Below are 14,436 nucleotides of genomic sequence, written 5' to 3'. Positions count from 1 at the left end.
TGTGCCTACAGTGAGATCCTTACAGATACTCTGTGGGTAGATTTTTGTTCTATATTAATGCTTTCACAGAAACCTGTTTAATTGGAAAAAATGCTCAACATTGCAAGAGCAGAGAAAAATGGGAGCAACAGATGTAGCTCCAACCACAGGATGCCAGGCTAGATATCTTCCCTAATTTACATATTCAAATTTAGTACTTAAAAGTTTAATGCTTTTATGGGTAAACCTGAGAAAAAGTAACGCTGTAGAGAAAAACCCAGCAGAAAACTACAAGAGCCCACATGTCCTTTTAGTTTAAATTTAATTTGTCAGATAGAAGTTATCTATGTACAATCAGTGTGCATTGTAACAATTCTGTCAATAAAGTCATTCAAATCTTCTAAAATATTAACTGGCTGCATAGCACATTTGACATTATTGCCCATATTGAAGAGGGAACACAAATGGATTTACAATAAATTTTGGCTGATTTGGATTCTGAAGTGTTCAGATATTCAACACTCCTTTAAAACCAATGCACCTGAAAAACTTTCCAGAGCACAGTTTGGCTGGGTATTTCTTACCATGTCATTTCAAATAATTACAACACTGACAGTTTAAGGGGGGGGGACCACAAACAAAAAACCCCAAAACAACAAAAACCCCCAAAACTTCTATCTAAAGTATTCATAAAAAAAAAAAAGCACTAAATGAAATAAATTGTTCCCTTTCCCCATTTTTACATTCTGAACAGTGATTCCATCAAGATAGTTCATTACAACATGTAAGTACATTGATTTTATTTCATACTTGTGACAAGAAGGCCTGAGTTGGTGGGGAAAGGAACAGTCAAAAAAAAGCCTGAGAGGGAAAAAAGCTCATTTAATTGATTTACAATAATTTACAGCCATTTGCTTCTGGGTTTTTTTTTGTTTTTATTATTATTATTATTTGTTTGTTTTGTAAAAAGGCATTATAACTGATCACAAACAGGAGAAATCCTGGCTATTTTACAGTTATAGGTACAGAATTTAAATATTCAAGCTTGTGATGAAAAGCGGCAAGGTGGTCGCAGTGTACAATGTAAACAAGTAGCTTTGGAAAGTGAACAAAATCCTTGAGAGTTCTTTACTAAGAAACAAAAGAAAATAAACTCCTCATTCCGTCCTGAAATATGAGCACAGGTCAGTGTTTAGAAGTTCATTTACAAACATAATTTAAAACGTGTTCAACCTAAAACCACTTTGACATGAAGAGTTTTATAGTAAGATCCAGTCTGAAAGGGGCAGTGTTGAGGTCCCTGTAAAAGTAAACATCTTCCATTTCTTAAAAAAAGAGTGCCACAGCATTTGCAGCACAGTGCAGCATAAACTTTAAATACAAAAATATTTTTCTTCTGTTGGGATAATAGACCTTGCATCCTGGAAAGAAGTAACAATACTGCTACTGACAGAATATCCAGTCCATATCTTTCAAGTCACATAAGGCAATTACTGTGTTAGCTTACTGTATATGGCTAAAAGAAGGTCCAGAAAATGTCAGTCTTTGTTATGTTTTCCAGCTACTCCATGTATGTTCAGGTGTACTTTTGTGATCTGATGAGTGTTCAAATGGAGATCTGTGTCCTAGGGGAGATCTTGAACCATAAGGAGACCTCTGATCTAATGGTGACCTTGGGCCACTACCCGAAGCTCTGTGGTCCATTTGCCAGTCTGAGTGGTACCTATAATCTCTAGAAGATTTATGATGGCTGTACTCTGAAGTGGAACGGTGATCTGAATGTATCCTGTGGTCTGAATGGGAACGGTGATCTGAATGAGCCCGGCTGTCTTTTAAACTTCCTTCCAGGTTTGACCTGTGGTCTCTGCTCCTGTAGTCATCTAACTTCCTATGTTTACTGTCACTGTAGTATCTAAAAAAATAGACATTCGTTGTATTAGTGTTACTGAACACACATAATTGACAATTATGTCAAATCAACAGAACTGTATTAGAGAGATATCATACTTGCAATTTCGCGTTACTCAAGAACAGACATTTTGGTGCTTGCTACAAGCATACTACAAAAACAGGAAGGGAATTCTGAACATGTCTAAAAATTGCCAAAGAAACTCACCTGCTGTCTTGTTTGTAGTGATCCCAGTCTCTGTGATCTTTTCCATTGCTGAAGGCTGAATAGGGCCTTTTCCTGGAGTCGCTTTTCTTGTAAGCATCTCCCTGATGCCTGTCTTTATGATGATCGTGGTATTGTGACAAATGCCTATCAGAAGAGTAACTATCCCTGCTACTGTCATCATGGTTTGTATTCTCCTTCAGCCTTTCCACATCTGTTTAATAAAGCAGAGGTTAAAAGGAAATCTCACACTCTTTTCTTCACCTAATTCAAAAAGCACTTGTACCTGTCAGGTGTAAAGCAGTATGAAAGTGACATTATAATTTGACAGAATCAAGATCTAAACAGTTGAAAGACAAATGCACTAACGCGAGTGAAGTGAAAGAAACCTCAGAAGTAAGAGGGAAGCAAGCTAGAATGTAGGTGTGTAGGACTCGGGAAACTGAACTTTTCAACCTCTCCATTCAGTCTATGAAGCTAAGAGTGATCCAAATGAGTGGTGAGTAGAGGTGCCTTTAATAAAGCAATTTTAGACAGAATGGTAGCAACTTCCTCTCCAAGAAGCGATGGCCTTAGCATGAGTAAGAGTTTTAAAAGTACACCTTGTTAATGAAAAGCTTTCAGAGGTATTCCTAAAAATACATTATGCTGATTTTAAGTCCACGAAAATACACTAGAAGTGTTACATAACACAAGATAAAAGCAAGTGGTACAAGAAGGCAGGTGTGGCAGCATAGAAAAATCAGTCTTATTGTCAACAATAAAAGACAGCTCATGTAATTAGTTATAAACTATAACTTCAAGGAATAGCTTGCTTTCTTACACTGCAGTGGCACTGTAAGAGCTACAAATAGGCACAGAATTTTCAAGAAAATTACAGGTTTTGAGTAGACCTCTCTCCCTCCCCAAAATTAAACACACAAAAGATTTCCAAAAATTTTTTAAAGGCTGGTGAAATAACGTGCTGTTAAAACCAGTAAGTACCAGCTTCATTCTGCACTCAGCTGGATTTCATCAGCAAACTAGTGAAGTTTTGCTAATCAGCTTATCTCTATGATACTTAGCAGTGTGGGAGGCAGATCTATGAGACTTGTGAAATGAAATAAACATGAAAATTAAGATATCTAACACAAGAATATACTTAAGGTTTCTTACCTGGATTTCTAATTACATGTGCATTCACATTGCTGCTAATATTCTGGTCATTTTGTTGCTAAAAGAGATAAGTACAAAAACTCATTGCTAAATCCCAAAGTTCATCTGAATTTATTAGAAAAACATACTAACAAAAGAGACTGCTTTACTACAAACATAAATGCTACTTGAAGTATATTTCTGTGCTCCTTATAATTCTTTAAATATAATAAAAGAGTTATAATACCTAAAATACATATTTGTGTATTTAGAAAGAGTCTGAAAATATTACCTGAGATTCTTGGCGTTTTTTGATTGCATGTTTATAAAGTTTGTGCAGCTTTCTAGCATCAAATTCTGTAAATTTAGAGACAAAAATCCACAAGTTTCTGAGGAAGGAGAAAAGAGAAGTTATAATTCTGCTGTACATTTGCTTTTCTTGTATTATGCAACAGAACATGGATTTAACAAAAATTATTTGAACAGTACTTCAGTAAAACAGAAACACTACAAAATTTACAGTATTGCCTAGCTGCACAGCAAACACTACCTAGTTGTATTTCAAACATTGGCAAAATTAATTCCTTTAAACAATTTGTCACTTTCTAATACTTACCATAAGTACTTCAGAGTGCGAAGTGCACATAAAGTAGTACTAATAACAATGGTGTTAATATAATGATTTGTGAAACTGCTTAAAAATGTGGTTATCAGTATATCTTCTGAAAGCTTGTTTTAATTTTGAGTATTTACCACTCAGTACGTAAAAACCTAAGTAAGTACAGTAAGTAAAAATTCTTCCACACTTGAAATCTCTTGTAGCATGAGACATTTCACCTCCAAGCCTCATTTCATGAAAACACCAGTGAGAGATTTTTTTCCAAAGGATTCCAAAGCTTGGTCAAAGCTTTTGAAATCAAATGAGAACTGTGAAAGAGAATGGAAGTAGCATGGCAATAAATTTGTGCCTAATCAGTGCTTGCAAGAATGAAAGAATGAATCAAGTTTTTTTGCTGTCAAGATGCCAAAACCCTAAAGAAAACATTTGCTTCTATGATCACAGGTAACAGATCTAAAGTCTAGGATTCTTTTAGTCAAATTTGTAGGTGGAATGCTTAAGAGACTACAGAATACTAGTGTTCAGAAGTGTCTGAAGTGTGCAGGCTCAGGAAGCAACAGTCTGCTTCTTCACTGTGATTATTTAAACATTATAGTTTTGGTCTAGAGGTTTGCTAAAGTAGACAACCAGTCAATGGTGTGCCTAATGACACCTGTATACCTTTATATAAGCTAAGTAGCTTAACTACACTTCTTATCAAAGATAGCCAAAATATGTATTATATTAATCTACATATAATATTGTAGAATTATTATGAATAATAGCTCTATTACGAGTTTCCACTGGAAGAAATATAGCATTTACCAAAATGTGAGACATGGATCTTGGTTTTGTACCTCAGATTACCTTAATTTTTTGAAGTAATGCAAGTAAAAACAGCAGAGGCATTCTACACTAACAGAAATCTTCAAGAAAATAAAACACTTAACAGAATTTTGTATCTGGAACTGCAGAATGTATTTTCAACCACATAAGATTAAAGTTCATATTCCAATAAAAGTAACTCAAATTGCATTAAGAACGTAACAGTGAAATGTAAAAAGTTTACAAACCAACACTTTTTATTTTTTAAATTGTCACCTGATAAAGATGCACTCTTTTTTCACTTTTGAAATACCTCTGAGTATGTTATGATAAATACTTTTATCAAGTCATAGTTAATAAGTAATATGCAATTTAATTTTAGAGTATATTTCAAGAAGAATACAGAATTCTGCAATTCAAAATCATACAAAGTTCAACACAAATTTAGAATTGCCTATTTAATTAATAAAAAATAAAAAAAACTTAAGCTTGAAAAAAACCCAGCTCCTTAAAGGTAAGAATGCTTTTCCACTAAACAGTTTAAGTAACAGTTTAGATAGTGTTTGCTTTCAGTGCAGTGAGATGACTCCACCTACTGGATGAAATGCATTGCTATGTAGGATGAAAAAGTCAATCCGTTAGAAGTCTGAACCATCTATAATCATCTTTTTACAGATTCCTATTTAAAACAGCAGAAAGATACAAGAAAGGAAGAATAAGAGACAAGAGAAATAATTAAAAATTATTCTTCTTAATATAAGCAATTATACATTTTACTGTTTCAAGAAAAAACACAGATAGTAACTTACTTTCTCCACTGTTTAATTTGTTCAGGATTTGTGTACTCCTTTAGACATTCAGTAATGTGATCCCCAATTTTGATTAGACACTGTCTGGTATGTTCCAGCTGTTCTCTTTCAGAAAGGCCCTTCTCTGGTCGATCCAGCTGTTTCAGTGCTGCTTTGACAGGCCTCATTCTTTCTTTGCACTGTAAAATGGAAAAAACGAAATGTATTAATTCAAAGAAAAAAAAAAAAATTCTAAAACATGACCCACCCTTTACTGTGATATACATAGACAGGCAAAGACAATATTGTTACAAGCCAAATGAAACACAAGACTTGCTCACAGCTTTTAAAAATATTTTACAGGTTTCCTTTGGAAAAAGTTGTATTTTAAACCTCGTTGGAAATTGTACTCCTCTATGAAAGCATCACATTGTACAAAATACAGATATCAAGGAGTTAAGAAAGCACTAATTTAAGGGATTTTCAGAAGAAAATGACTCATTACAACTGGGTTTTACAATCAGTTATAACTTTCAGCATAAGCATATAGGACAAGACATACTTTTTAGCACCTTGAAAGCTATACAGAGTCAATGTCAAAATTAAATATGAGAGAGTTCAGCACATTTCAAACACATACTTTCTGCAACAATTAAACTTGGCATTCAGCAGAGGATCAACACTGCTTCTCTGAGCAGTTTTTAAACCTCCTACACAGATATTAGCAGAACTTATGGTATGTAGACTAAAGCTAGTTTGGGTATGCCTAGATCAGTAACGGTGGTGATGGCAATGCAAATATACATCACATGTGCATTCCTGACTTTTTGCAGTTTGAATCAAATGTTTTAATAATAAACCCAGATAAAACCAGTTAGCATAACTTAAATTACAGGCACTTGCTTAGGAATACCATCCAACTACAGTGGCATGGTAAACAGATGAAACGCATATTCTCCTTTCACAAAGGCCCAAATTAATTAAATCTGAACAACCCACAGTAGTAATTTTCATTTCAAAGTGTAGTTAAATACGCTAATTACACAGCATCTAACCATGGCATAAGATAAACATACATTCCAGAACAAAAAGCCTGAACAAAAAAATAATTTCTGTACACAAACCCAACCTAGAATTACTCCCAGTTAGAATTAAAGGAGGTAAATGTTTGGAATGGAATGAAACGGAATATCGCCATTACCATGTAAGCATCTAGGGACAACTCAGAAAAATCACGGAAGCTGTTCCACTGCCAGCTCATGCCACTAAGTAATTAAGCAGCTGCATTACATATGGCACTAGCCACAGCTTGAAGTAGCCTTTAAAAGACAGCATACAGAGTGCACTGCTTAAATAGAGAATTGATCAGAAAAATATAACTGTACATGAAATCAAATGATTTTCTGTCACTTAGCCACACAAACACATCCATCTGGATCACTGAAGGCTCACAGTGTCAGCAACATTCATTGATCTGAGACTACTAGCAAAAGATCATGTATGTTGCTGTGCCCACTAACAGAATCAAGAACATCAGAAATTTTCCTGTCTGATAGACTGTCAAGTACAAACAATAACTTATCAAAAAGGAACTTACCACACTGAAAGTTTTCTGATCCAGTTCTTCAGATTCTTCCAGTATAGGAACTGGTTCACTACTTGCAGTAATGTGAACTGGAGTATCCAACAATGGCATTTTTTTAGTTTTTTCTTTATTTTCAGATTTGATTTCATTTACCTAAGAACAAGATATAAAAATATTTAAGTAAATTTATTTTGGCTTTGGAATTATCCTATAATATACAACAATCCCCGTAACTACTGCACTCTCTTCAATAACAAGAATAAAAAAGATGCTGATATTCAATGACAGGATATTTTACTTTCTGTCTGGGATGGAAAAGGAGAATGGAAAAGGAATAAAAGAAGTTCTTGCACACACTTGTACTCTCAGTCCAACTAAGATATGTATCATTGAAGACGTAATTCCCCATTACAAATGCCCGTTCTCATGGCTTCAGGTAGTAAAAATAAAACTTCAAGTGATGTAGAAGACTTCAATGAAATGACAACTGATGAGATCCAAAATACCTTTTAATCTCAAAATCATTCATGTAAACCTAGTGGCCTTTTCTAGTGCTATATAAGATAAGTAAACCTAGTTACCTTCTCTTCCTTTACTTCTTTTTCTTTCTGTGTGGATTCTTTTACTTTGTTTTCTCTCTTTTCTTTATTATCTTTTTCTTTTAATTCTTTCTTATCCTCTTTTTCTTTTTTCTCCCTTTTCAAATCCCTCTTATTTTCCTTTTCTTTTGTCTCTCTTTTTTCTTCAGCTTCCTTCTTTATACCAATATCTGGCTCAGGTTTTTCTTCATTTTCTTTTTCTGCTTTAATTTTTTTATGTGGTTGTTTCACTGAAACAATGTCTTCCTGCAATATGCAAGCATATACGTCACATCAAACTGAGTTCCTATCTATACAAGTTTCATAACTATCAGATTAAAACATACTTTTTATCTGTGCATTTTTTTTTCTTTTTGGACACTGATTTAACACCTATCAAATAGAACTGAATGCAGTTGTAAAGAAAGATGAGAACTACTCACTTCCTTGATGTGACAAACCAAGTACTGTTTAGCAGTGCTAGTGAGGGGTGAGAAATTATGTCCATTTAACTGAGAATTAACTTAGAATTCTGTCCCTCTAAAAAGTAGTTAGGCTCTGAAAAGCTAAAAACTTTGTTTGAAAAACTTTGTTCAAAACTTTGTTTTAAAAGAAGTTGATCTCACAAAACTGAACTGATTGGTCAGGACGCTCAAGTGATGGAGAAGTTAGAAGACTTCTGTTCTAGTTAGCTTCTTTGTCCTAGTAACTTTTTACCAATTCCATATTAAACATTCACAGGAGAAGGTAACAGAGTCCCAACTTTCTCTTTTCCAGAGGTGTTATTTTTACAAGGCTTAAAAAGAAAGTCTTGGTTACAGATTGTCTGATAGGGGCCCATTTAATTATTTGAAGGTGAACAAAATACCACGACACTGGTCTTTATAATATTCACTTTAAAAGTTTGAGATAGAAACTCAAATCTTTGCAGACACAGAAAAATACTATAGTAAGTAACAAAAGTATTATGTAGAGGTGCAAGAAATATTTTAATCTTTGAATTTATTTGAATACACCCTGGAAAGGCACATATAGAATCCATTGCAGAAAAACAGATGAAAGAATGCTCAATACATTAATCTGAACAAGTTACTTAGATGAGGTATCAAGTAATCAGCCCAACCAGGACTTCAGTATTTAGGTATCATGGAAATTTCCCAGGAAAAATCCAATTACTTCAAGAGTTTCCTGACTGTTCTAGCAGTTAAACAGATAAGTTTTAAATATTGTACACAGTATGCCAGCTAAATAGCCAAAGCCAACCTTTTAGGCAGTTGAAACCAATTGTTGTATATGGTCCAGTTTTCAGAAGTGCAATTGTTAGTCTGTGCCCAAAAGTATTAAAGTGATGAATAACTGTTATTAAATATACAAAAGGGGACAGCACTTCCCCAAAACATAACAAGCTGATCAACTGACTAGCAGTGTCTTCTGTTTTGAGTGAAGATGAAGTCTACCACTCATTTTTTAAGTAGTCTCAACATTTAATTTCCTTAGTTTTATTTCCCAGTAAATTAACATGGGCAACTGAATCCTGTGACACCACTTACAGTTCTTAGAATAATTTGTTGGGAATGTAAGGCTATCTACAAACATAAGCCAGTCTACATTCGAATTTTTAATTTTTTTTTTTTTTTCTGGCTTTACATTTTATTCTTCATAGTACAACTTACATACACACAGGAATTCTTTCATTAAAAATAATTGGTTTTTATAGATGTATCATGATTCTTCTAAGGCTGACTCACTTTTAACTATGTATATTTAAAAATCTTCTAGAGTGACAATTACAATGGTTTGTAGTAGTTTAAACTGGTTACATAAGACACTTTTAGTTTATTTTAAACCAAGTAGAAAGTACTTTAATGATACATATAAACTCGCACTGATTTATTTCAGCTACTTTCAAAGTCATAAAATTAGCTGTGACATGACCCTAAACTTATCTGTAGTTGTTTCTGCTGTCTAATGTTAGAAATAAAAAGACCCAACAAAAGTACAGGCCTCAAGGAACACATCAGAAGTAACAGAACACAACAAGGTTAAATAGTCAGTTAAATAATCTTATTGGATGATGAAAGCCACAATGTATACAGGAGATTTCCCATGCAAGTCCTGAACTATCATTTATTTATGCCGCTCATTCTAATTGAGCTTGACGTTTTTTGCTGAGCCTGAATACAAAAAAACAACTTTACCTGAAGAATCCCTATCACACATTAGCCAGAAACATTAGTTTTGTAATTGTGTGTTACATTAGGTTTGCATTTCTAGCAGACGCAATGCTGAAGTCTTTAAAGAATGCTGAAATTGAGCACTGCCACTTGTAATTAGATCACAACATTTTTTATAATACAATTTGGAAAACTACTCATAATTCCTCAGCTACTGGCTTATCATTAAATTAAAACAGACACAGCCTTCCATGTTCTTGTACTGATGCAACATCAACTGTAGCAGCCACAAGAAAGGATGACATTCAGGTGCTTCAATTTTGTTAAAACAAACAGAAGATAAAATAGAAATCGATACCAATATGAAAAACTGAATAGCCATCTTTACCATATGAAAGATATTTACCTTGTTATCCTCATCATCATCTTCATCAGATTTTTCCGAGGGTTGTGGTGAAGAATCACTTTTTATTTCTTCTTTTATTTTTGCAGCCTTTATCACCTTATTCTTCTTAGTTCTTGTTTTCCTCCTCTTTGAATTGCCCTGAATGCAAATTGGTGTATTTAATATGTCACCTGACAAGCATCTTTGCACCACAGTTGCAAAAAAGGATTTGTTTTTACATCAATAGAGGGTTCATTTTATCTTATTTATTGCCACTAATGATCACCACTTTTTTCAGGACTGGAGACAGAGCATAGTGCAACAGCAGATAATACATACAAACAGTAAGAGAATAACACAATATGAAACTCACAATTAATTTATTGAGTGAGTCTCGTGTAATATGATTAGCAATACAGAGTAATATTACACAAAGGAAAAAAGAAAAAGGATCAGCTCACGTGCCCATAAGTGTATTGTTTTATCTCACTAATGAATACCCAGTTTTACTTACTGCACCAGCAAGCCTTTGTGCTTCCTTCCTTGCAAGGTCTTTATTCAGCAATTTAATGAGGTAGTCTGCACGGGTCTGTAACTGCTTCGCCTGGGGTTTCTTATCTGGATCATCAGGCAAAATCTGAGGAGAACAACGGAAGTATCACAGCTATGAGTGCATATTATCAAGTTTGGAAGATGCTAGCCTGGAGCACACAGAACAGAAACAGCTACATAAAAGAAGGTGTAAAACAATCAATTTCAACTATACCTAGCAAATCAGCCAGCATGCTTAAGCAATGGAGAATTTCTTAAATGTTTTCATTTCAATCACGCAACCAATGGAAATTACATCACAGATTAAAATAAATTCAAGAAACCAGCCTCAGATTTCTGCTTCTACTCTGATACTTTATCTAAGACATTCTAAGCTCCTGTACCAGTCATCCACACAGCTCCTGGCTCTGCCTCATTCATCTTCCAAACGCAGAACTCACTACAGGGTATTGCAGACACCAAAAAATACAAATGGGTGGTTTCAAAAAACAGGCAAATTAATGGAAGGCAGGAGTGAGAATCATTATTAAAGAAAACTGGCCACAACTCCTCAAATCCCAAAGCTATAGGTTGTTGGCTCTGTCACAAAGTTTACTTCACGCCGACCTTTCCCTTAATACCTGTTGGTCACTTCTGTTAAGGAGCTATTGCACTAATTCTAGTACAGCTATTCTCATGTTGTGATTAAAAGACAGCTTCAAGTGAAGAACCTGGGGATGGGGAAACTAAATAAAATCTCTAGAAAAGTCTCCCTTCCAAAAGTTTGAGAACACAAAATGGACAAAACTAAAACACCTAAAATAGAGAAGAAAAATACTGAAAAGAAAAATTCAAATGACAGATGTCCAACTACATGGAAATATGTAAGGCATGCTTCAGCTGAATACACAAGACCTTAAAATCTAATAAAACAGGATAAGAAGGATACTAAAAAGTACAAGTGATGTATAAAGTCTCTGCAATTTCAGTTATCAGAAAATAAGCTCTTTCAGTAACTGTTCTTAGCAGCATTATTACCTAAACAAAAAGAGTCCCCGATTAAACACTGTGGATGACATACCTTCTGTGTCAAACTGAGATCAGGATCCATTTTTATCATTTCCCAGCTGCCATAACCATATTCATAGATGCCTATTAACAGATTGGAATCGTCTTCCTTGCCCCAGTCTATATCAAAATGAGCAGCCTTGGTGTGGCATGGGATGACATATCTAGTAGAAATAAATTAGAAAGACAAATAAAGGATTTTTTCCTTCTGAAGCTTAGCAAGGGGGAAGGGAACATACTAAAAGTGATGTAACTAGATTTATTTTCTCTGCTAAGATGCTAATATACTTAGGAAATTAATCCAAATACTTATCAGTATGTTTTCTTAACATTTCTATAAAATATTTATTGAAATCAGCACTCGAATGTTTTTTAAAGGTAATTACGACCAAAATATGAAGAACAGACATCTGTCTTTGGCCATGAGCTGCATCACAGAGTTGGTTAATCATGAATAAAAGCATAAGTCATCATCCCAGTGTAACTGCTAACTAAGTAGATAGTTTAGGGATAGCAACAGACAAGATGGCAAAGGAAAAAGTTCAGAAGGTAGAAATAATTACTGCTCCACTTTGACAGATACTGCCTTCCCCTTAAGCAGGGATGACACATACAGCAGCTTCCCAGCAAGCGTGAATTCTAGTCCTGATTATTATTAGTAACTGAACAGAGTCCCCAGTGAATACAACTGAGAAGCCAAAACCAGTACTCGCTTCTATGGCACGGGAAGAAAGAATGAAGAACAGATGTGGAGCAGGTTACTACTGCCACCTCCTTACAGGAAATAAAGGGACAATGCTGTCACAGTGTGCTTTGAGTCACTGTTGTCTGAAAAATGCCAATAAAACTTGAAAATTTTTCTAAATAATTACTTCCTTTAAAAAAAAAAACAACCAAAACCCAAACAAACAAAACAATACCTTTTTCTTTCTTCTGGATCTGAAGGAATGGATTTGTGCAATGGTGCCAACGCTTCTTCATGAGAGATGACCAGCTTTGCGTTCACCTGCACTCCTGAGATTCGGAATGTTGGGCCTTTAACTTTCCCAAGTCTACCTCCTTAAAATAAATGACAAAGCTATTAAAATACTTATCCTTACCAATATCATACAGAAAAATGTAAAGAAAACAAGTTTGATGCGACAGCAGCAAACTGTCAATTACACCAAATGACATTTTCTTAACACAATGCTTGAATTAAGCTCCAGAATCAAAAGATTTTTCAGATAATAACAGATTTTTGAATTTCACAGTGAAGCAAAAACATACTGCATTCTCCAACGAGAATTCACACACAAAGGGGAATAAAGAGAAGTAATCTTACTATAACCCTTTATTTAGATCACCCAGCATGCCAACACTTTTGTTTATATTTTCCCCCAACAGATCTGTTTTCTGTTATGATCAGAGTGCAAAAATAATTCAGACTTCTTGACATTTTTTATTGCCCCCCAAGCCGCCTGAACACATTGTACCTGCTCTTTCTTGTCCAGATGAATTGTCCTTTAAAGCTTTAATGCATCCATTATGTACAAGCTCTCCCAAACGTCTAAGATCTGTCTCTGATTTATCAACTAGCTCAGCATCTCTAGCTACAGCATCTAACCTGTAACAAAAAAAATACACATTTTTATAGCTATGAAACTTTAGTAATTGTGAATGACTCCTTCAGATTTTGAAACTAGAGAAACAATCATGTAACTTAGCAGTCACCTGCACTTGCTACGCAGTGTACAATTTTAATTAAAAAATATATAAAAGTAAGTGATTCAGGTATCAGAAGACAATATAATAAGAACTGTAAAGGACCCTAACTCTACAGTGTTGAGTTAAATTACTGTACACTTATTTAAAAAAGGAATCATTATATATAATATGCTGATATGGACTATAAATACTTATAAAGAAAATAAGGATGGTAAGTTTTTCTTAAAATACGGAATCATAGAATGGTTTAGGTTGGAAGGGACCTTGAAGAGGTCCAACCCACCTGCTATAGGAGGAATAATAAAGCAACTTTAAAAATAAGAAATTATATAAAGGAAAATGCAAAACTAACTCTGACAGTCACAGTGGATAAATTGATAAGCTTTCAACAGTCTATCAAACAAGACAACTGAATGATCATCACCAATGAAGATTAAATAAGACTGTAGGTAAAGCATAAAAAGAGTGAGTAAGTAGTACCACAAATAGAAAGGTTTGTTGTGTGACTGTTTGTACACATACCATACACAAAGAAAGGGAAGATATTAAACTAGTCACATTCTGTTTGAGGCAAAAGACTAGACACTGAATTTTCTCTTCAGCCTAAAGCTTCGTGGTATATTGTTCTAATTTTTATGAAAACAAGGTTCCAAGTTGCTAAACAAATAACAATCAAACAAGTTTACCTTTCAAGAGGGCCACCAAATTTCTTGTAACTCTTGATAAACCTAGTAACAGAAAAAAAAAAATTGCCATTTAAATGTATGCGTAACTAACTACATTAGTTTTAAAATTGCATTAATACAATCACTAATCTTGGTATAATGATATATGGACAATGAAATTAAAAATAAAAAAAGGTAGAGAGACTAGGGCAGCTTAGTATACCCAGATAACCCAAACAAAGTCAGAGTTTTATTGGTTTAAGAACTGATGTAAATGAAACAACAGAAGTTACAATTTATTTCAGA

General features: G+C 34.2%; 1 protein-coding gene across 1 annotated transcript in view; it reads right to left on the bottom strand.

Moving 5' to 3' along the window:
* Nucleotides 1-287: 287 nt before the first annotated feature.
* Nucleotides 288-14,436, bottom strand: part of CHD1 (chromodomain helicase DNA binding protein 1) — a 57,388-nt gene continuing 43,239 nt past the window's right edge. Inside the window, exons 24-36 of the mRNA XM_009889698.1 lie at nt 14,152-14,193; nt 13,234-13,364; nt 12,679-12,817; nt 11,772-11,922; nt 10,674-10,796; nt 10,181-10,318; nt 7,604-7,867; nt 7,035-7,175; nt 5,459-5,637; nt 3,519-3,615; nt 3,248-3,305; nt 2,096-2,306; nt 288-1,891 (exon numbers count right to left, since the gene is read on the bottom strand). Of these exons, the coding sequence (XP_009888000.1) occupies nt 1,528-1,891; nt 2,096-2,306; nt 3,248-3,305; nt 3,519-3,615; nt 5,459-5,637; nt 7,035-7,175; nt 7,604-7,867; nt 10,181-10,318; nt 10,674-10,796; nt 11,772-11,922; nt 12,679-12,817; nt 13,234-13,364; nt 14,152-14,193 (2,038 nt within the window). The 3' untranslated portion in view covers nt 288-1,527. The remainder of the gene's footprint in view (nt 1,892-2,095; nt 2,307-3,247; nt 3,306-3,518; nt 3,616-5,458; nt 5,638-7,034; nt 7,176-7,603; nt 7,868-10,180; nt 10,319-10,673; nt 10,797-11,771; nt 11,923-12,678; nt 12,818-13,233; nt 13,365-14,151; nt 14,194-14,436) is intronic.

This window comes from Charadrius vociferus, unplaced genomic scaffold, assembly GCF_000708025.1.
Source record: "Charadrius vociferus isolate BGI_N301 unplaced genomic scaffold, ASM70802v2 scaffold377, whole genome shotgun sequence".
In the NCBI taxonomy this organism is placed as follows: domain Eukaryota; kingdom Metazoa; phylum Chordata; class Aves; order Charadriiformes; family Charadriidae; genus Charadrius; species Charadrius vociferus.
The sequence above is the reverse complement of the archived record's forward strand: the minus strand, read 5'-3'. Positions and strand labels throughout refer to the sequence as shown.